General features: G+C 38.7%; 3 protein-coding genes across 5 annotated transcripts; 1 reads left to right on the forward strand and 2 right to left on the reverse strand.

The window, feature by feature from the left end:
• Positions 1 to 841: 841 nt before the first annotated feature.
• exosc7 (exosome component 7) lies at positions 842 to 2925 on the reverse strand. The gene is made up of 8 exons (XM_088405050.1): positions 2844 to 2925; positions 2665 to 2766; positions 2231 to 2325; positions 1855 to 2020; positions 1707 to 1777; positions 1348 to 1471; positions 1108 to 1263; positions 842 to 1029 (listed from the first exon to the last, which is right to left on the reverse strand). The coding sequence occupies exons 1-8, from the start codon at positions 2898 to 2900 to the stop codon at positions 925 to 927; spliced, it is 876 nt and encodes a 291-aa protein (XP_088261176.1). The 5' UTR covers positions 2901 to 2925; the 3' UTR covers positions 842 to 924.
• A 46-nt stretch (positions 2926 to 2971) lies between these two features.
• zdhhc3b (zDHHC palmitoyltransferase 3b) lies at positions 2972 to 10631 on the forward strand. Of its 3 annotated transcripts, XM_088405647.1 has the most exons (8): positions 2972 to 3407; positions 3512 to 3699; positions 4822 to 5153; positions 5609 to 5733; positions 6203 to 6299; positions 7118 to 7199; positions 7350 to 7480; positions 7775 to 10631. In XM_088405647.1, exons 3-8 carry the CDS (start codon positions 4851 to 4853, stop codon positions 7931 to 7933), a joined length of 897 nt encoding a protein of 298 aa, XP_088261773.1. In that variant the 5' UTR covers positions 2972 to 3407; positions 3512 to 3699; positions 4822 to 4850; the 3' UTR covers positions 7934 to 10631. The 3 variants fall into 3 exon arrangements, with proteins under 3 accessions (XP_088261773.1, XP_088261772.1, XP_088261774.1); XM_088405646.1 differs by having other exon boundaries at positions 2972 to 3699; XM_088405648.1 differs by lacking the exon at positions 3512 to 3699.
• Positions 10632 to 11100: 469 nt separating this feature from the next.
• LOC148406155 (transmembrane protein 42-like) lies at positions 11101 to 17717 on the reverse strand. The gene is made up of 3 exons (XM_088404180.1): positions 17436 to 17717; positions 15692 to 15838; positions 11101 to 14822 (listed from the first exon to the last, which is right to left on the reverse strand). The coding sequence occupies exons 1-3, from the start codon at positions 17610 to 17612 to the stop codon at positions 14676 to 14678; spliced, it is 471 nt and encodes a 156-aa protein (XP_088260306.1). The 5' UTR covers positions 17613 to 17717; the 3' UTR covers positions 11101 to 14675.
• Positions 17718 to 20919: the final 3202 nt, after the last annotated feature.

The following is a 20919-nucleotide window of genomic DNA, read 5'->3' on the forward strand; positions in this document are numbered from 1 at the left end:
TTAACGGTGATGCACTCGATGGGATGAATGGTTGGAAACTGTGAAATGTCTCATTTGCATGCCAGACTCCACTTAAGAAAGTGACAAATCCACAAATTGGTTTCCAAAAATTTGCAGCCCGGGAAGGGCTGTATGCTTTGGACCTGCCTGCCGTCTGACAGACGTCTTGGAATGATTTCTTCCCATCTGGTCTCTCTTTAGTCGAACCCTCAGCCTTAGCCACGTGGCAAACGCAAGAAGGTGCAGATTCGAGAATTTTCCTCCGCCGGGTTACATAACCGGAAGATTTGAACTATCGTAAAATATATAATCATAACTAGCCGTCCCTGTTCTGAAACTACATTCTTCGGGCAGGTCGCGCTAAGGTCAACTTGGAACAGTCCGTTTGAAATCGCGCCCCTCCCTATCAATGCTAGGAGGGGCCCATTTGACCTCGGATTTGCTTTCGTTGTGTCAAGTGTAATTGCACATCCGCGGCACCAGGTGGTGCAGTCGACGCTCACGTTGTCAAAGTTTTGAGGGAGTCGTAAACGTTTTAAATTGCAGTAAATCACATTCACGATTGACATTAGTGATTTAGAAATGAAAGTCTTATGTGCGGCAGTGGTTAGCACGTCCGCCTCAGTTAAAACCCGAGTTCAAATCCAGCTGGGTCGGGCCTCCAGCGTGGAGTTTGCATGTTCTCCCCGAGCCCACGTGGCTTCTCTCCGGCACTCTTTAGCCGTCAATAAAAACAAGTGAGTTCAAATGTTCATGTATCCCCTCAAGTTCTTTTGCATACCCCATTTGCGTTTGCCGTAAACCAAAGAAAATTTCACTGTAAATAATGACAAGTAGGCTATACAAATTGGCAGTTTTTATTAGTCATAAAAAAATGGTGCTTTATATTTACATTGCAATATAATGCAAACAAGGATAACATTTCTAACCAAGAAAGCCCACTTTCTGTCTCTTTGTTCCTAAACTCTCTTCCTGCTGCAGAAGCTTCATGAGAGGCACGTGGAGGGCTTTTCCGACACGTTTCCCCGTCTGGAAATCGGAATTGACTATTTACTATTTCATCAGTTAAAAAAAAAAAAAGAGATGAGACAAGTGGTGATGACTGACTTGTGTCATTTCAAAGATGCTCTCGGGGTCCAGGCTCCCTCCGCCCATCTTCCTCACGCAGGTGACCATTCCCTTGTGTGTGACGGAGATGATGAGGCTGGCCACGGAGCAAGCCTTCTCCTGCAGAGTAGCGTCCACCACGTGCCTGTGGCCCACCTAGTAGAAAAAAAAATGCAGAAAATTAACATTCTGTATGAGTAATAATACATTTCTTGTGTTGTGTTTAAGGAGTGAGCCAACCTTGCACAACGTCACTATACAGGGAACATTCTCTACATTGATCCTCATGCAGTCATAAGGGTCATCTGACAGTTCGATTTCTTTCCCTCCTTCTTCATCGGTTGATATGCGCACTTTGGGAATCCTGTCAGAAAAAGCATTTGATTACCTCTTCTGCTCAATACGTTCCAAAAACCCCGTGAAGCATACGAATACATTCAAAGACCAAAAGTAAAATCTCCAAAATATGTTCCAAATAGGCGACACCGATTTGCACGTGTCACATGGAATATAACGCCCTCTTGTGGCCTGACTGAAAATACATTTAAAAAGACGACAGTGAACGCAGCGATTAAATAAAAACATTCTACAGTCCTCACTTGGTGCTGAAGAGAGCTGCCTTGATAGCAACTGACATGGCATCATACAGGTTTCCATCACATTGCAGAAGCTGTGGAGCCAAGTCAATATGTTTGCATTTTCGTTTCCTACTTCAATTGTGCAGAGAAAAACAGACAAGTCTCTCACCAGTACATCGACATAGAGCACCCAGCAATGTTCTCCCTCACTGATACACAGCTTCTTCAGATCCACGCTGCGCTTATTGTTGAAGACTTTGTACAACGTGTTGCTCAGCTCCGTCCCGAGCTCCTCTCCGCCTCGGCCCTCGAACTCTGGGGTTGCGTTGGCTGAACTAGTGAGCACAAAAATGAACAAATAGGAAAAAATAACATTTGGATTGAGTGCCCAAAAGAGCAACTCAAAACAGCAAGTAGAGACTAAGAATGCCAGATCATTTTTGTGATGAATTACATCTTTTTTTTTGCTATAGGGTTGAGTTGTTTATTTATTTATTTATTTTATTACAGTGACAGCAATACGATCGCATACACATCCAACTTACCAGTCAACAAAGAACTCCAAAAAGCCTTCATTTGGAGCCATGGGCCTTGGTTTTCCAATTTCAGCCTTGACACCCACCAAAACTGCGGTGTCCCCCTGCAAACATGAATATAATTGTGTCAAGCGTGTAATCATCCTGGGAAATATACTATTTATAAGTGCCTCGAGGAGTCAGATGACCTTTAATAAGATATTATTCTGAGACTCAGTCTATTCATGGATATTTGGTTTTGGTCTGGATCTTCTGACGCATTCAGGCTACTCTAAGTTCTCGTGTCCTCGGTAGAGGATGTCCTGACCTTTGCAATGATGTCTCGTGTGTTTACATTTGCTTTGTTGATGAGACATTATGGACACAACGGTGAAAACAAATGCACAGGCTTGGTCTCAGAAGGAATATGTAACTTAATAAGAACAAACACGATATAACTTTACCAGAGAAACTTTGGCTGATCCATCACTATTAGACACCACGTCAGTCTCAATCTCCATGTGTCTGTAGTCTTCACAACCCCTTCCATCAACTCGCAGATCATCCTAATCGTTATAACGTTGCGACATATAACTAAGAAACGTATGAACTCAATTAACAGAAAAGAGTGATCGAAACTTACCCTTATACCATGTAAAATATAAACCTTTTCAGCTTCGCTTACTTGTACTGTTGCCATTGTGACTCGTAGGCGACGCGGGAATATGACGTCATCAAAAGCAGCCTGCTGTAACGCACGCTTGATTTGCTCGCCCATACGTCCCGTATTATCGCGTAACGTTAAAATTATCGTACATTACCGTTCAAGAAACCTTTTCAAATTTGTGTTTTATTTTATTTTCTTGGACAGGGCTTGATTTTTTTCCAGCATGTAATTTTATTGAAGGATGCCCTTTATTTTTTGCTCGTCAAATTGTTTCTATGTTCGTCAAATGTTTTATTCTTGTTTTAGCTTTTAATGGTTTTCTTATTAATTTGTTGGTCATTAACTTCGTTTAGCTAGTCAAACGTAGTTTTTTTTTCATTTGCGAAAGTGACTCCTGACAGACAACACTGAGGGTATCGTCATTATTTTACTTCATCCACATTGACTCCCATCTGTATCACAATCTCAAACACTTCCTGGTTTGGCCCTGTTTTATTGTCCCATGGAGTGGGGAGGATTCTACATTCGACAGGGAAAGAAGTACGTATAATTAGCTTAGCAACCGACTGGCAAAATGTGCGGTTTCCGGCCTTTTTCCTAATTAACAAATTTGTTTGCGTCACACCGAAACTGCGGCCGAGAAGAACGTGTCCCCGGACCTGTGTGGACAGCCGCTGGCCGAAGATCAGTGACATTAGCTTGCTAATATAGGTAGCAGTGGATGAGACTTTTTTTTTTTTTTTTTTTCCAAATCGCTATTTTACGCGATTTAGCTTCGAAAGGGTAGAAATTACGAAGCGCCTTCTTCACCAAAGCGGCAAGAGAGAGTGAGGTATGATGATAAATTATGCTCAAACGATGTTTTAAGAAATATAAACTTACCATGTTGCATTTATACACCTTTTGCTCCCGGAGACACAGATTCATTTTGCAGATGCATATCTTCTCCTGTTGTTTTTTTATTTTAGTCTGTTCCTTCTGATTATTAATATTTTAACTCGAAAATTGAATTAGGTACTGTATGAGCATCAAATGTATAATTCAAGATAAAATAAACAAATCTGTGTTATCCCTTTTCTCACAGAAATCTTACGAACTAAAGAATTACTTTTTTATTTAGGAGAGGAAACTATTTCTGAACATATCTGTAACTTTCACACTCCAGTTTTCAACCATTTCATATTTTCCCTACAAATGTTCGATAGTATACTGTGGCGTGTCTCCCCCCCCCCCCCCCCATTTTGCAAGGCATAGTAAAATTATCTCAAAAAGCAGAACAAACATGAGTAGCTGTCAACGCCTTCGACCTTCGAAGTAATAGAAGTGCTGCACTAATTGGGAAATAATCCTAAAATAATTCAAGATTAAAAGTGTTTATATTCATGTGCACAGTAGAGAAACTAGTTTCTTTATACAGTAAAATTCTTACTTTGCTGTCCACACGAATGTCTTAAAAAGAACAAGTACCAAGTTAAGTCAAAAACAAGATATAAACAACACATAAGTAGCAGAGCACAACTATGAACCATAAGTGGAAAGGTTATGTACAGATAATGTTTTACAACAGTTGAAAGTTATTTCATAATCATCTTACAACATTCCCCTTAAACATATGTGATTGATTTGGTAAAAATGCACAAGTCATTCAACCACAAATAATCTGCTAATATGTTTTTCAGTTAATAGCTGGTGATTAGTTCCATCCATTCATTCATTCATTCATTCATTCATTCATTCATTCATTCATTCAGAACCTTGCCTGCTTATCCTCACGAAGGATGTGGGGGTGCTGGAGCCTATCCCAGCTGTCTTCGATTAAATGACGTCATCAGAGGCCAAAGAACGTTTTGTTTGTTTGTTTTTTAACTTGGAAATAGGAAATAGAAAACAGTAAATGAACTGATATTGGATATAAGCCATGAATAATGATCTGTCTCTGAATTTTGCCTTTCAGCATGCGGTTAAAGCAACGGCTGCTGTAGAATGAAGAGCTCAGCTCACCGCACCAGGGACATCGAGCGTCAGGCTGGCTACCTGAAGCCTGAACACTGCGCCCCTCCCCCACCCCGAGGCGCCTCCGACACCATGTGGTTCATCCGTGACGGGTGCGGAATCGTGTGCGCCGTCATCACCTGGTTGCTGGTCTTCTACGCGGAGTTCGTGGTGGTTTTCGTGATGCTGTGGCCCGCCAAAAATGTGGCCTACAGCCTCTTTAACGGGGTGCTCTTCAACGCCTTGGCCTTCCTAGCCCTCGCCTCGCATGCCAGGGCCATGTGCACTGATCCGGTTAGTTGATGACTGTTTTCCACGTCTCAGCCAATGAGATGATCTGAATTATTATTGAACGACACTTAAAATGCTTTACCATACTAAAACAGCAACAAAGATACAAGTACACGCATGCATGAGTATGGGCTGACAGAGGTTGCCGTGCATAATCATGGAAATCTGCTCAAATTCACTCATTAATGTCCAATCAGAGTGATCAATCATCACCCATGGCTGACAACATTTGTAATACTGAATCTGACGTAAACAACTCACCATAGCATTACTCACAACATCAAACAAAAAATAGTCATGGGGGTAAAGGAAATATTTAAATTTCCCTAAATAATAAATTCACTCGTTGTTTTTAAAAAGACAATCATATATCCAATTGAATTAAATCATTTTTGAAATCATTCAGCCCTAATAAAGTAATATAAAAAGTATCCTTCATTTTTTTAACCCGTGACCAGGGAGCTGTGCCGAAAGGAAACGCGACCAAAGAATTCATCGAAAGCCTCCAGCTCAAACCAGGCCAGGTGGTCTACAAGTGTCCTAAATGCTGCAGTATCAAGCCTGACAGAGCTCATCACTGCAGGTACAGCGGCGCAACACGCGTGGCAACAGTGTATGATGAATTGCAGTTCTGTGCAACCTGCCAGAAAAAGGGCCTAATGTGACTTCCTCCCAGAGGATCCCTTGTCCTCATTACTAGCGGTTCAGGCACTGCCTCCTGCCTAATGTGCATTTTCAATTTGTTTTGTTTTTACGGACACTGCATCACATATCCCTGTAGAGTTTCCTAGCTGGATAATGACCTACCTCTGTGGCAGCACAGTGCACTCCCTTAGAATCCTGGCATTCAAAGTGAAAACTCACTGCAGAATAACTCCGGTAGAACCAGCCAGTTTAGACAAACCTTTGTGTCAATACTGCCATTTTGCACACTCACTACAAATCTTATAGGACTTTGCTGTACTTTGTATTACAATAGCAATGTTCAAGTAATTGCTGTAGACTAGAAGCTTGCCCTTCCTGAGTCTCATTTTTTATTCCTGTGTGTACAGTGTGTGCAAACGTTGCATCAAAAAGATGGATCACCACTGTCCTTGGGTCAACAATTGTGTGGGGGAGAACAATCAGAAGTACTTTGTGCTTTTTACGGTGAGTCTTTTGAAATCTTATATCATACATATCTGTGCTTAGTTCAATCATTTTTGCAAAGCACCCCCTAGGAAAAAGAAAACATTTCATGCCCTCCCCTTGCTGCGGTGACTGTAAATAAGATCATTATATATAGAATGGTAATGGATGAAAATGTACGTTGTTTTTTTTTTTTTTTTAAGTTTTTCTTTTTAACCCTTGTGCGGTATTTTGTCCAATCCTTTGGTCATTGCATCAAAGAGAAAGCAATAAATAAAAAAGACCGTAGGGAGCTGAAATTTCACCCAGATGGTGAGAAGTCGAGTTTTTTTTTCCCTAATTTTCAACCCCCGTATTAGGGGGGTCGACTTACCGCATAACTCAAAACAGACCAATTTTTTTCCACATATCTGTGTTTGAATTATTGCAAATGTGACATAAGTAATATAATGTCATTTACAAGTCTTAAAATACCAGTAATTGTATATACCTCTAATTCAATATAGTGTGCATGCGTTTTAGTGTGTTTGCACAGAACATGACAAAATTCTCTTTCACCATTTTAATAACACACACCATGTGTTTTAACTGGATGATTTATGGAGCCACTAGAGTCAAAGGTAGATTTATCCTCACATTTTTGTAAAATTCACCCAAATTGAAGTAAAATAAAAAGTGCGTTGGGGGGGTTGCAAGGTTGATTTGTACTCAGAGAAACACGGTAAATATGCATCACATAAACACCAGTTTTGATTCCAACGTGTTGTGAATGTTCAACAAAATAGGGGCAGAGCTGGTCACATTCTTACAAATATGTCTTTGTGTGTTTTCATATGTAGATGTACATTGCGTTAATATCCTTCCACGCGCTTGCCATGGTGGGGTTCCATTTTGTAATATGCCTTGAAGAAGATTGGTCAAGTAAGTGAGCATTTTATTCCCAAATGCTTTATCAGTACGTCATGTCCTCCAGTTAGTATTTTACAAAAATAAGTTAATCCCTCTCAAATTTTTGTAAATCATGTAGTAAATATGTCTTCCGTGTGATACTAATTTTCCTTCCACCACCAGAGTGCAGCGCCTTTTCTGCACCTGCAACTGTCATCCTTCTCATCCTCCTATGCTTTGAGGGACTTCTGTTCTTAATCTTCACGGCGGTCATGTTCGGGACACAAGTGCACTCCATCTGTACCGATGAAACGGTAAGCGTAGTCATCCAAAAGACTAAAAGTAAAGAACGGGTCACAAGTGGACCCCCGGCCTTAGTTTGGACACCAAGAGTTCTAAATTAAGATACCTGTTTAAATGTCAAAATAATGATATTAGCGTATCGTTTACTTTGGAAGACATGGTGACAAGACACAGATGTGGTCAATATACAGATAAGAATCCTACATACTATGTTAAAGCTGATACAATATTTTTTTCTGTCACCACACGTTAGGATTTTTTTTTTTGAATGGGTGACATTAAAACACTTCATTTTAATCTTACAGGGTATTGAACAGTTGAAAAAGGAGGAGAGGAAATGGCTGAAAAAGTCCAAATGGATGAACATGAAGGTGGTATTCGGTCACCCGTTCTCAGTGGCCTGGCTCAACCCTTTTGCCACACCGGATCACGGCAAGGCAGACGTATACCAGTACATAGTGTGAAGGTAAAATTTTGCGCATGACACAAACGTCTTATTCCTCCTATAACAGATATTTAAAATAAAACACATTTGGGAAATCCTCTCTTCACTATGTTGGGTCTCTCTTGGAGTAGATTCCTACAAATGGGGAGGGCGGGGGTCAAAAACAGCTCGACTCAAATGACAAAATGTGATTTGTTTCGTGTCGTGTGATCTTTAAGACTTTTTGTCTTCCTGTAAAGTTTCATTTGCTGCAGTAATTTGAACGGAATACTGCGGCTGTATTGCCTTAGATTACTTGACAGAGGCATCAAGTACACATGGATGTCATTTTGTATTGTCGCTACATATGAAACCATGGACCAGAGATGTACATGTCATTCTATCAAAGGAATGTATTTTTTTGAGTGCATTTCTTGATTTTTATACTGTTTGTGACTACAGAAAATACTGTATTTCCTCATTTGGTGGTCAAAAGCGTCAATTTTGCTGCAGGAAGTACAGTTAGAGTTAAAGATTTTTTTTAAGGAGGGGCCTTTATTTACTATGATTTTTTTTTTTTTGTCTTCAATAATATTTTTGTATCATTAGTTCCTAAAGTAGTATATCCGCATCCACACTATTTTGTGGATTTTTAAGTGATCATTTTCATGTCTATGCACTTTTCAGTCATGATGATGATTAAAACACAATAAGCACATTCATGCTGAAGCTGCTGTCGACCACATCTCTCACATCCCAAGACAGACACGCACAGACATGCCTCACTTGGCTCCGCCTCTTAAAGGCTTATCCAGCTCACGACATTACAATATATGTACACTATTTTCTGTCAATTCCATGTTTTTTATTTCCTTTCAAATACATGGATTATGTGTTTGAGAAGTGTCTTTTAATACATTCAAATATTGTTAAAGCATTTAAGAGGTTTTATATATAATATGAAAAAAAACTTTTTCACATTGTCTTTATGTCTTTATGTGTGTGGAATTTTGAGATAAGAGATTCATTTAATACTATCTGGAATGAGGCTGTAAAATCACAAAATGTAGAGAAGTGAAGCACTGTGAATACTTTCCTGATGTACGTTATGTTATTAATGTGTAGCCTGGTTTAAAAAATGAAAAAGCAAATAATTTAAAAAACAAAGAATACTTAATACTCTCTCTCTACCCTAAGATTAAAGAACATGATTTTTTGATCTCTACATACATGTAAAGTGTATGCAAATAATGTGTTTTATGTGGTCTCTATGGAACCTGTCTCCACTGCGTAATAAACAGGGGGTCACTGTATTAAAATATCATATCCATCCATTTGCTATAGCTCTTGGCCTTAGGTTGGTGGGATCTGAACTGGTCACTAGCCAGTCGCAGATGGACAAAGATTTGCACAGTCTTATAATAAATGTATTATTGCTTCGGTGCCTTGAGATTTGGATTACTTGAGTTATGAGCCTTAGGCGGAATAAGAACAATTCTTAGCTAAATATTTGACCACAAATGATGAAGCAACACACGTAAAACCTATGCTGATAATCCTTTTTTTTAAAATCACAGTTCTAGACATTTATCAGTCATTATAAGTTAATTATTCTTAAACTACCTAAAACCTTTCTGCTGTTATTTCTTAAATAACTTCAGAATTCTCTTTTTTTTTCTCATCCCTAATCCATCCATCCATTTTCTATACCTGCTAAAGGCTCAATCCCCATTGTAAACGTCATCTTTACAGACGCTATGTTTTTTTGTAAACAGTATGCTTTAATGATGGAATCACGTTAGTGGTACGAGTAAATTGTTGCTGTTGTGCATGAAGAAATGGAGCCATCTATTTGAATAGCTAAATTCTTAGCTAATAATGAGACATGGCATCTATTTAGAAAGAAGCCACTATTTGAGGAAATACAGTAAATCGACTTCTGAGATGCACAGTATCAAGTTTGCAAACTGCAACTTTTGCTATCGTACCAAACGCTGGATAGTTATTTTGATGCAGGATAGTTTATGCCGTCTGTTAAAACGGAAATATCACTTCAACATAAAACCATGTTGTGAGTCAGAAAAAAACTCCCCTGATACTAAAATGATATTATCACAATCTTACTGTTGCTGGTTAATCTGCAATACAGTGCAAAAGACATAGTGGGGACCTACAACTTTTGCGCAGTACTGTATATTGTTATGAAACGCTGATTTAGATGTTTCCAAATAGTCCTTGGGAAATAGACTGTTGATCAAGCTAAGCTAAAGAAGTCAGGGGGGAAAAAAGGTCACTAAAAAATGTCAGTCGATATGTGACTAATCAGATGCTCCTATGGAAAGTCATCAGCCTTAAACTGAAAAAAAAAAAATATATATATATTAAAGTGTTCAGACTGAAAGGATGCTTCTGGAAGTGAATTGAACGACTGAAAATTTCATGCAGGCCACTCGATGAATCATCCAAGCAGAAAAGGGGAATTTGTGGGACATTTGATTTGAATTTGCATGATGCTTTCTGTTTCAGCGTAAGAATATTAGTGTTTTTAAATGCAATACAGTATCTTGGCAATATCTATTTTTTTAACATCTCATGGATTTGCAGTCTGCTATCCATTTTACAAGAATACCAGCTGTCAGTTTATTTTTATGGTATGTCATGTTTTAGTACTTTGTAGAGATTTTTTTTATAATGTATTTGAGTAAAGCAAAGCAAGAAATAAATTTCTGTTGAGACAACATATCATGTTTATTCATTCTCGTGTCCTTGCTGGGGAAATGTCTTTATTCATTTTTTTTACAACCTTTATTTATAGATATATTTTGTGTTATGATTCATCCTGATGAATTTTGTGTTTGAATTTGTCCTGAATGTCAACCATTTTCCCCAATTTTTCTGCAAAAGATTTTCTTTCAGTTTCAGTCTGTGCGCAAGGTGATTCATGTCCAGTACGTCATCCACGATTGATACCCACTGTTTAAACGATGGCGCTTCAGTCTTAAGCCAATTCATTTTACCGTATTTTCCGCACTATAAGCATTATAGGATTATATTATTAACTGTTTTCATATATAGGGCGCACCGCATTATAAGACACATAGAATAGAAGCTACCGTAGTGGCTGGTCTTGCGTTATGCATCCACTAGATGGAGCCGCACTAAAGGGAATGTCAACAAAACAAGACAAAAACACAGCAAAGACAAAACTCAATACATTGCATCAGATGAGATTTTTATTTCACAATTTTTGTTTTACCCCTCTAGTGGAGGTGACAATTTCTGCCCTAAAATAACGTTTCACTATTTACACTTTTACAAATCGTTCACATTATATTTGACACATAATGACTGAATCAGATCAGAGTGAGCTTATGAAAAAAAAATCAGTTCAGCAGCAAGAGGAGCAAATAGCACATTCTAGAAGCAGAGGTACTAAAAGGGACTTGCAGGCATTTCTAAATTCCCATCATCAAGCGTGCCCTATTAAATCTAATGAGGGAAAAGAAGCCCTCATTACATATTGAAAATACTTATTGTTGTGACACACACTTGCTCAGGTCTTTCATATCGACTTCATTAAATGCAACTGCACACTCTAATGAGAACCGCTTCCAAAAGGGAGCTTTTACACGGATAGTCTCCAGTTTCAAATGAAGAGTAATAAATGTTTATTGATTATGATAATGAGTTTGGGCCTCGTGCGGCGGAATTATCTTAAGCTGTTAAAAAGCTTTCAGTGTAATGGACATTGTTAAATGAAGATGCATTGAGGCTGTCGAATTAAAACTGGGCATAAACATCTTTGCAAAGGCAAAAAATTCTGTTCCTGTACATTTTTTTTCAGTCAGATTAAGTTCACAGATAAAACGGTTTCTACATATGTCACATTTGCACGTTAAATTTGATCAAATTCAAAAGGAGAAATAACAACAAACGTTGCGTATTCGACACAAGTCAAGGAACTAGAATATGTTCCAATGTATTTAACTATATTCAATTTCTCAAGTACTAGTTCAAATCCTTGCAACTACGTTGAAATGCTAGTTGGAAATGTTCACTCCACATTGGCAGCGCCATATTGCTGTACAAAATTCTCAAGGATCTAAAATATTACAGGACAAAAACATTTTATATTGTTCATTAGGCTCTTGAAAGTGCAAAAGCGAACCCAAAAAAAACTGTTAAAGGTCTGCATTTAATGAGGCAATGACAGCGATGATTTCATAATTGTTCCCAAAAGGCGACATTCATGTGAGCAATCCAAATATTGCGACAACCAAAACATTTGTTTTGTACTAGTTGTAGATATGTATTATTCTCATTTCTTATTCCAATGTGATTGCGGTCACATTAATAGGGATACATGTACACAACACGATATACACAACAATTGTGTTTGTTACAGTATTTGTGCATTTTTCTTATAGCTACCAATATGCATTCATATTATGTTTCTTTAACAGCAAAGTGTGATTTAATGCTCAAAAGAAAAACGGTCTTTCCAGGCCAATTTGCCATTTTTACTTCTGTTATCATGTGACATTATTTACATAAAAAAATAAATAATCACATAGGCATTAAAGACCACAGTGTAAATCCATGTTAGACATTTTGCGAAAGAAATGGTCTGAAGCAGACAAGCGCACTTGCTTTAAGGCTGTACAACCTGTTTCTTATTTCTTTTTTTCTATTCTTTTTTTTTTGTCCATACAATAACGCCTAAAATGTCTCCCTATTCATCGCGCTCATGCCGCTATCAGCATCCCAACTACGCACTTCAATGTCATCAGGATAATCAATCAAACTGGCTTGAAGGAAGCCTCGTTATACTGAAGATAATTAGGAATATCCTTAGCTTAATAGCATCATTTCCCAAGTATTTCTCAATGATGTAAAATGGCTAATGTTAACACCTGAAGTATATTTTTCAAAGGAAACAACAGCTGGAGGTGAATTGAGGCGCAGCATGAATTCAAGTACTGTATACATAATGTGCCGCTAAGAACAAATGAATTAAATGAAGCAAGAAGCCAAAGCACGCTTTGGTGCGAATTGCCGACTCGGTTTCTCCTCGAAGCTGCCTCAAAATCCCAAGGTGCGCCACCATTCTATTTTTATGGTAACGCAGATGGGAAAATGTCAGAGTTCAAGGCTTCTCACAGCTGCGTTGATATTAGTGTGAAAAGAGCAGCTCAGTTCCTCAGCTAAGACTTCTAAGTATGTGCCGAAGTTTACAGTGAGAGTCGCGTTTTTTTTTTGTTTTGAAAGAAACACTTTGGTAAGCGGATAGTTGCTGTACATAATCGTCATTAATTATTGGTGACATGGTGCCGGTGTGATAACCCACGAGTCTCTTGTTGCCTGGCAACCTCCATAACAAAACTCCAGGATCTCATTATGCCAAGGAACTAATCAAAGAAATTGTTGCGCAGACACATTGTCACAGATGGAAAAGACCTGGACAAATTCCAGGCAAGCTGTTTCTTCCTGTTTTCATCTTCGCGCTTATTTAAATTGACCACTTTTTTCAGGCCATTAATATCCTTTAACACAAAGAAGATAATTTAATTATGTTACCATCTGCTACGAAGTAATGAAGTCATTTGCTACTACAAGGTTCTATTTTATGATCAATATTTGCAGGGTTAGCGCTAATTGCTAACAAGCTAGCGATCCATCTTGGTTTCCTTATTCCGTCCAAATGCCTCTGTACATTCATTCTATGTGTTTGTTGAAACCCACAAAATGACTTTTCAGATAGCGAGGTTCTACTGTATATATTTTCAAGACAATGTACTCAAGGACAAAAAGTCAGGATTTTCGAAAAAATTCACTCAACTTGAAGTAAAAAAGGGGGCTTGATTTATAAGTAAGGTCGACTTGTACTCTGAGAAATGCAGTGTTTTTTTTTTTCTTTTATGTTGTTAATGTTTGAACAAAAATGTTAATGAGGAGCTTATACAAGTTGAAAATGCCTATATTTACACTTTACTGAAAATTGTACTTACATGGTCTTTACAGTCTATATTTTATGATTGTTAGACCGTGGGATTATATATCGATTTAATTCTGTTCCCATTGAAAATTTTGATTCAATGTGTAGTGGATTTGATCAGCATCAACTTTCGAGACTCCATTATAGAATATTTGCATATATTTGACAGTGACAGTGACTCAAGCCGCACCGTCCTTCCTCACGACAAAATGTAATATCAACAGTGGCCAGAGGCGGCGCCAAAAAGCAAGATCAGATATATAACACAGATATATCTATAACTGTTAAGGGATAAACTAAATCTGTTCCAAAATATCATTATTTTGGGTGCGTGGACCGGCGGATGGGGACCTCTGCGGTAAAGCAATGCTTGTTCATTTTTCACATTACTGTCTGCAAAATTCACTGATAGGAAATACAGACTAACATTTGGAATTTGTAGCTCAAAAAAATTCATCGAAAAAAAAAAAAAAGCATGAGCATCTACAGTTTCACCAAGTGACCTCATTTTGTTGGGACGTACCCAAATACCGGTTGTCCTACAGTATACAAGATGCAGATATTAATTTGTGGCATATCTTTTGTTTGGCAATTGATCTCGATCAAACCACATTTTTACTCTTTCAGTTTCCCTGCACGTCACACATTTCATAACTATACCCATAAAAGAAAGAAACGCTTTGATGTGATATTTCTTTGGTGTGAAGGAAAACTCGACTTTGAAGCCGTTCAAAGCAGTTGAAAAAGTATCGAGTCGGGCTGAACGGTTAAGCGGAGATGAGATGCATCATTCATCTCTCTTGGCGACTGCGCCGGCTTGTCGATCCTGCGGGGAAACCTTCTGCAGTACGAGCAAGCCAGAGAACGTCAGGGAGATCCCGACCCACCACAGTGTTATTTGGGCCTCGCCGAAGATCAACTGACCCAGGAAAGCCTCGGGATGAGAAAAAGATTACAAATTCATTTCATCCGTTTATCCATCGATTTTTCGATAGTACTCGTGCCGTTCGGTGTCCCGGTCAAATACACCTGCTGAAAATTGCTGAAAATGGCTAAATAAGCATCCCTTTAAGGCATACGTGTCAAATTCCAGTCCTTGAGGGCCGGTATCCTGCATGTTTTCAAACCTCTCCAACATAACTGATTCAAATGTTTAACGCTCCCACATAGCTTGCTAATAAGCTAATCATTTTGAATCTGCCGTGAAAACCGGAAAACATGCAGGATACCGGCCCTCCAGGACTGGAGTTTGACACCTATGCTTTACGGTGTAAAGTTTCATTTCTGTTGCTTATATAAAAATACACAGACAAAAAATACACTGAAAGTCTGGAGGTGCAAACACGAAAGCGTGAGCTTATCTGTCCCTCGCGAATGAGAAAATAACTGAAAATTTCCGTTCATTTGATCCAATTTAAGGAAAATTGCTATTTTGGGATATACAGGAGTCCAGGAAAAAAGTTACTCTAAATTCATTTTTATTTATTGCTTTTCAATCATATATTTACAGTTGATCCCTTTAATTTGTAATGAATTGGGAGCAGGCAGACGCAAAAATCTCCATGTAATTCACCTCATTGTTTTTCAGAGCAAGATTTGGACCTGTCGTGAGATTCGAGTTGTTTTCATGCTGAGATAAAATGACGTCTAGACTGTCGTCAGGAAGTCGTTCACAATACTAGACATAAAAAGAATCCGGCCGCTCCTCGAGAAAATCCATTTGTATAATCGACTGTAAAATGAATTGGCTCTATTACAGCAGGAAGTCATTGGAATTCGTCAAGTTAAAAGCGGTTGACTCACGGAAGATACGAAGTTGGAGGCAGTGGTGGTCACAGTGGTTCGCGTGGAAGAGGAGGAGTACCTGAGTGCTTTGGCAAGGAAAGTCCACATGACAGCGTTGCAGGTGAAAAGCAGCCCGCCGCACAGCAGCCTCAGAGGGATGTGGAGCTGAAACGTTACATCGTCGCAAATTGAGATTCGGGTTCGTTCTGGAACTAACTTCCGATGCGTATTTCAGGATCCCCCTCACGTCGCGTTAAGGATGCGTTTTGCTTCCTTTTTTTTTTGTGACAAGACAGTTACGGTACACCTCCCCTCCCAGTAAAAAAAACAAAAAAAAACCTTAAAATAATGTCAAAATATTAAAAAAAAATCCATCAAAAACAGTGAATAGTGAAAAAAAAAAAAAAAAAAAAAATATATATATATATATATATATATATATATATATATATATATATATATATATATATATATATATATATATATATATATATATATTGTCAGTAAAAAAAAATAGAGCACATACATTTTCTGCATTTAAAACTAATCATAACTAGGGCTGCAACCAGTGAATTTTTTGGTTATTCATTTATCTGTAATTGATTAAACGGATTGTTAAAAAAACAAAAAACTTTAAGATTTACTTTATTAAAACATCTCATGAAGCTAAATTATCATGAGTTCTTTATGACTCAGTTACTGAGTCAAACCCCAACAAAATGTTATTTGTTATTATTGAAGTCAAAAGTAAACATTAGTAAATTTAAAAATTCATGCAAACAATTAAAATACCAATTACTTGAATAAACAATTACCTGTCAATTAATTGATTAATCATTGCACCTCCTCCGGACACTTATCTTTTTTTAATTACCTAAATTTAAATTCCAGCAGAATATGGTCTTTATATTTTTTTACTATATTTTTTTTTTATAAATGCATGTTTTGTGCAATTGTACAAAGAACTTTGCTGCCCAGGCCACGAGTCATTGAGCCTGAAATAGACTCTCTTCATAGTAATAATAATAATAATGCTATAAAACCGCAGTCACAATTGTGGTCGCACCTAAGAAAAATAGTTTGATCGCACCGAGTCAAAAATGTGGTTAGAGCTCTGGATTATTAATGACGGTAGCACAGAATGTTCCTGAAGTGATGGCTTACTTTGTGAATGTTTGCATAAAATGCGACATTTTACCGATCTCTGCACAGTCTTTTGCACTATAGAAAACTGTATTCTTTATTATGTGCATTTGTAAAGGAGTTTGCATGCATATTTCGTCAACATCTCAAAACGTGTATTTTAGATTTATTGATAAAAATTGTCCTCGTGTGAGTGTGAATGACGTGGCAAAATACTGGGGGGGGGGGGGGGGGTGGGGTGTTACATGGATTTTGAATTTGTTTCAGATGGGTAAATGGATTTCATATGGTGTTTGGTATCCGAGATGAGATGCAAAATGACCTTGTGCTGTCTTTCATGGCTTTTTTGGGGGGGGCAACAGCGCCCGGCGTTGTGACAGGTGCTCATTAAGAAAACGCCAATGTAATCGTAGGTGCGTGAAGGTCAAAGAGGAAGCGCGACCCCGTTGAGAGGAAACCGCGTCGTGACGGCAAACAACGCGATAGCACGCGGCTGCAATGTCACCCATCACGCGAGCGCTTACGACTGGTGCTGAAGCTGAGCGATCTCCGGATGAGATGCTAGCGGGGACAAAGTAGCCTAAGTTGACTCCCGCCTCCTCCCTCTTCCATGACTCACCCGGTCACACGCGGTAGTTTCGTCCACTTGACGAAATCTCCGCTGCTCGCCCCACGCCCGGAGCCCCGTCTCGCACACTCCCTTCAGGTAGTCCGTTCCCAGGGACAGCTTGGCCGACGACGACGCCACGGCGGCGAGGAAACCCGCCAGCAGTGCATAGAAAACTCCGGGGAACATCTTGAAACAGGGCAGTTTAGATGCATCATGGGCTACTCCATCTTTTCATCTCTCGGGCTGCTGCTCTACTCAAGAGCGAGAGCCGCCTGTGTTTTGGCGTGGGCTGCACTTTCTCCATTCAGCCGTAGGGTGGCGGTCACGGCGCGTATGGCTGGAGAAACGATGGGGGTGTGAAACCGATTGACGCGCGGAGCATCTTGGGGACTGAAGTTCTTTTGTTTTTTACGTGTTTTTGTATTATTTATTTTAAATACGATTCAGCGGCTGGTTACATTGACTGAATAACTGACTTGGGCTCATTTATATATATATATATATATATATATATATAACTGCAGTTTTCGATTTTCAGTTTTTCTCTGCCACTGTCATTCATGTTGGCAAGGAAGTTCAACAAGGTGGAAGTGCATCACGTCGCGGTTCCTTCTCATTCGCTGTGTAATTATTGCGCCTTGAAGTAGAGGGCGATCAATGCTAATGACATGGAGAGTGAAAGCGAGCTTGCAAAAAGGATGACTTCACTTATTTCAGGCTGCTTAAACTGCAGAGATGGACCTTAATTCCCAACAGCATACTAATTGGCTGTACTCAAGGACCATCTCCATTAAAGCAAATTTAAGTGGAGTGGGTAGGAGAAGGTTGAAGGATACACACGATTCCCAGTTGATTTCCTTCGTGACCTTTACAGAGAGCAGACAAGAGTGCCTGATGTATATGTAACCAAAATTATCTTCTAAATTAAAAGCAGGCAAGTGCCATTTTTAATATGAGGACCTATAATGGGTGCATAAGATTATCCAAGTCATAGGATTTGGCATATTAATATACATTATACATTTATCTATCCATTTTCTAAACCACTTGGTAGAGTCCTGAAAAACGGACATGCTGATCACCAGGCAGTGGGATGACATATACTTATAGACATACAACCATTCACACTCACATTCACACCTAAGGTCAATTTGAGTTTTTAATCAAGCTAACACGCATGTTATTGGAATATAACATGCACAGGAATAGCATGCAAACTCAATATAGGAGCTGAATGATAACGAAGGTGTGCAAACCATGCGCATCACATTATATCGTTTAAAATCACCGGGCGCCACATGAGGGGTGCAGTCAAAAGAAAAAGAGAAGTACTTTAAAAACCTTTTTAATACACTTCTAGCAATCAAAATCTAGCATCCTTATCTTTTATAAAGACTTTAATTGTGAAATTCTACCGTTCGGTTGTGCATCCAATTTGGTTCTTTTAGCTACTTCAACGCATTAAATTCAAGTCTTACTGAAATTGGGGCAAAGAGCTTGTGTTTACTTTGCAGGATGCATAACTGCTATCCTTCGCACTTTCCTTATTCTCATAAAATTATTGAATTTGGCAGCGCAAAAGCCCATGGATTATTCCATTGTTAAAGTTTTGCATTGCATGAAATGCAATTGCATGAAGTTTCTACAGCCTTTATAAGACAAATAACAGCAAAATAAAAGAAGCGATTATGCTCCACTTTGACAAGTTCTGTATCTGATTGCGCTAAGTTTCAACAGAGCCGTTCTTTTTTTTTCCTCGTGTCAAGTTTAAAAGCTAATTGGTCTTCTTCTGTCCTTGTTCAGTCGAGCGATAATTGAGCCAATATGAGCCTCATGACACTTTTACAGAGGAGCTGTCACCCGTCGTAATATTTTTCCACACTTTTGATGCTAATCAGACTCGGAATTAAAGTTAATTTGACAGAAGGCGTTAACTTGACCTTATCAGCCATCATTTATAGATAAAAATGAATCAATGGGGTGTAATTAACAGGATAGCGCTACAAAAGATAACAAAATTTTACTCATTTATTTTCTCATCCTGTTTAGATAACTTTGTATGTCGTTTGAGTTAAGAGAGAGGAGGAGGGAGAAACTCTTGGGATTAGTTGCTGCTAAATACATATTTTGTACTAAGTTCTTCATATGCATACAGTTTTTTCACTCAATCTACTCCATAATATGCTCAAAATGTTAGTCTATCCATTTATTGGTGGTTCATTATTACTGCCCTTATTGCTCTATTTTTATGTATTTGTTTTATTGCCTACCTTATTATTTGCTCGATTATGGAATGTAGTCTGCTCGGGGAAGTGAACAGAATAAGAATTTCCTTGTGTGGTATTATGCGTATGACAATAAAACTCTTGAATCTTCCTAAATGTGAATGCAGTTGTACATACAAGTGAAATCTCCATGCGCCTCTGTCGTATAGCGCCATCAATTTCCTGCAATCATTGTGATGACTTTGACCTTTCGTGTTTGGTACGCCTTTCTTCAAAACAGCCCCATGAATATTCATGCTGCATCTTTAAACCTTGCAGTGGCAAAAAAGCAGAAAAGAAAAAAAAAATCTCACATCCTCATGCTTTCATCTTCACAAACAATACGCACACACAAGCGCTGCTGACCGTGTCAGAGAAGATGGTCGATACCGCCCTGGACTCCATTAAGCAGTTATATTGGCTCCTCTTTGTAGTTAATGCAAGCTGGGGCCAAAACACAACTATTTATTTATTTTTCCTTCACAAATCTGCTGTACACTACCGATCATTATTTCATACCACCGTGACATAATTTCAGAATTTTTCTTTTTCAAACCTCCTCCTCAGCGGTAATCCTGATACAGGTATTGAAGCGGACCGGAAGAAGGCTTATTTAAGAGTGTGTGATCTTCCCGATTCAGATAGGAAGATGATGAGGAGAATGGCGACGCCTCGGTGGACTTGTAAAGCAGAAGTGGATTGAATCAAAGCCTCTTTCATATTTCACAGCGCTGAGGTTCTGAGCGCGATGACACATGCTGTTTTGAACTAGCGCGTATGAGCAGGAGATGAAGCAGAGATGATTATTATTGCTAATGACGAGGTAAAGGACTCGGCTTGTTGCAGGAGATACCGGAAAGATACTGGATTGCAGAGTTGGGAGTAATGCATTACAAATGTAATGTAATTACTGTCATGCGTTACTTTTTGCTGTAACGCGGTAGTGTGATGTATAACACACAAAAAAAATGGTGAGATATTATTTTGTACAAATGAGAGTAAGGTGACGCATAGCAATGCATTTTTAACTTGAAAGTGGTGTTTTTTTTTTCCTAAATTCGCCCAAAACACTGCGAGAGTATGTCATACATAGACGATATGCTAACGCTTTCCACAGTGGATTCGCTAGCGTTTTGAAACCTTGTCAGCGACATCCCGTCACAACTAGCAATAATGACAAGGCGAGCTAATGCTAATTTTCAATTTACGATGGTCTATAAACAGTTCTG

The sequence above is a fragment of the Hippichthys cyanospilos genome, chromosome 21 (assembly GCF_059441005.1).
Source record: "Hippichthys cyanospilos isolate Australia breed blue-spotted pipefish chromosome 21, RoL_Hcya_1.0, whole genome shotgun sequence".
Classification (NCBI taxonomy): domain Eukaryota; kingdom Metazoa; phylum Chordata; class Actinopteri; order Syngnathiformes; family Syngnathidae; genus Hippichthys; species Hippichthys cyanospilos.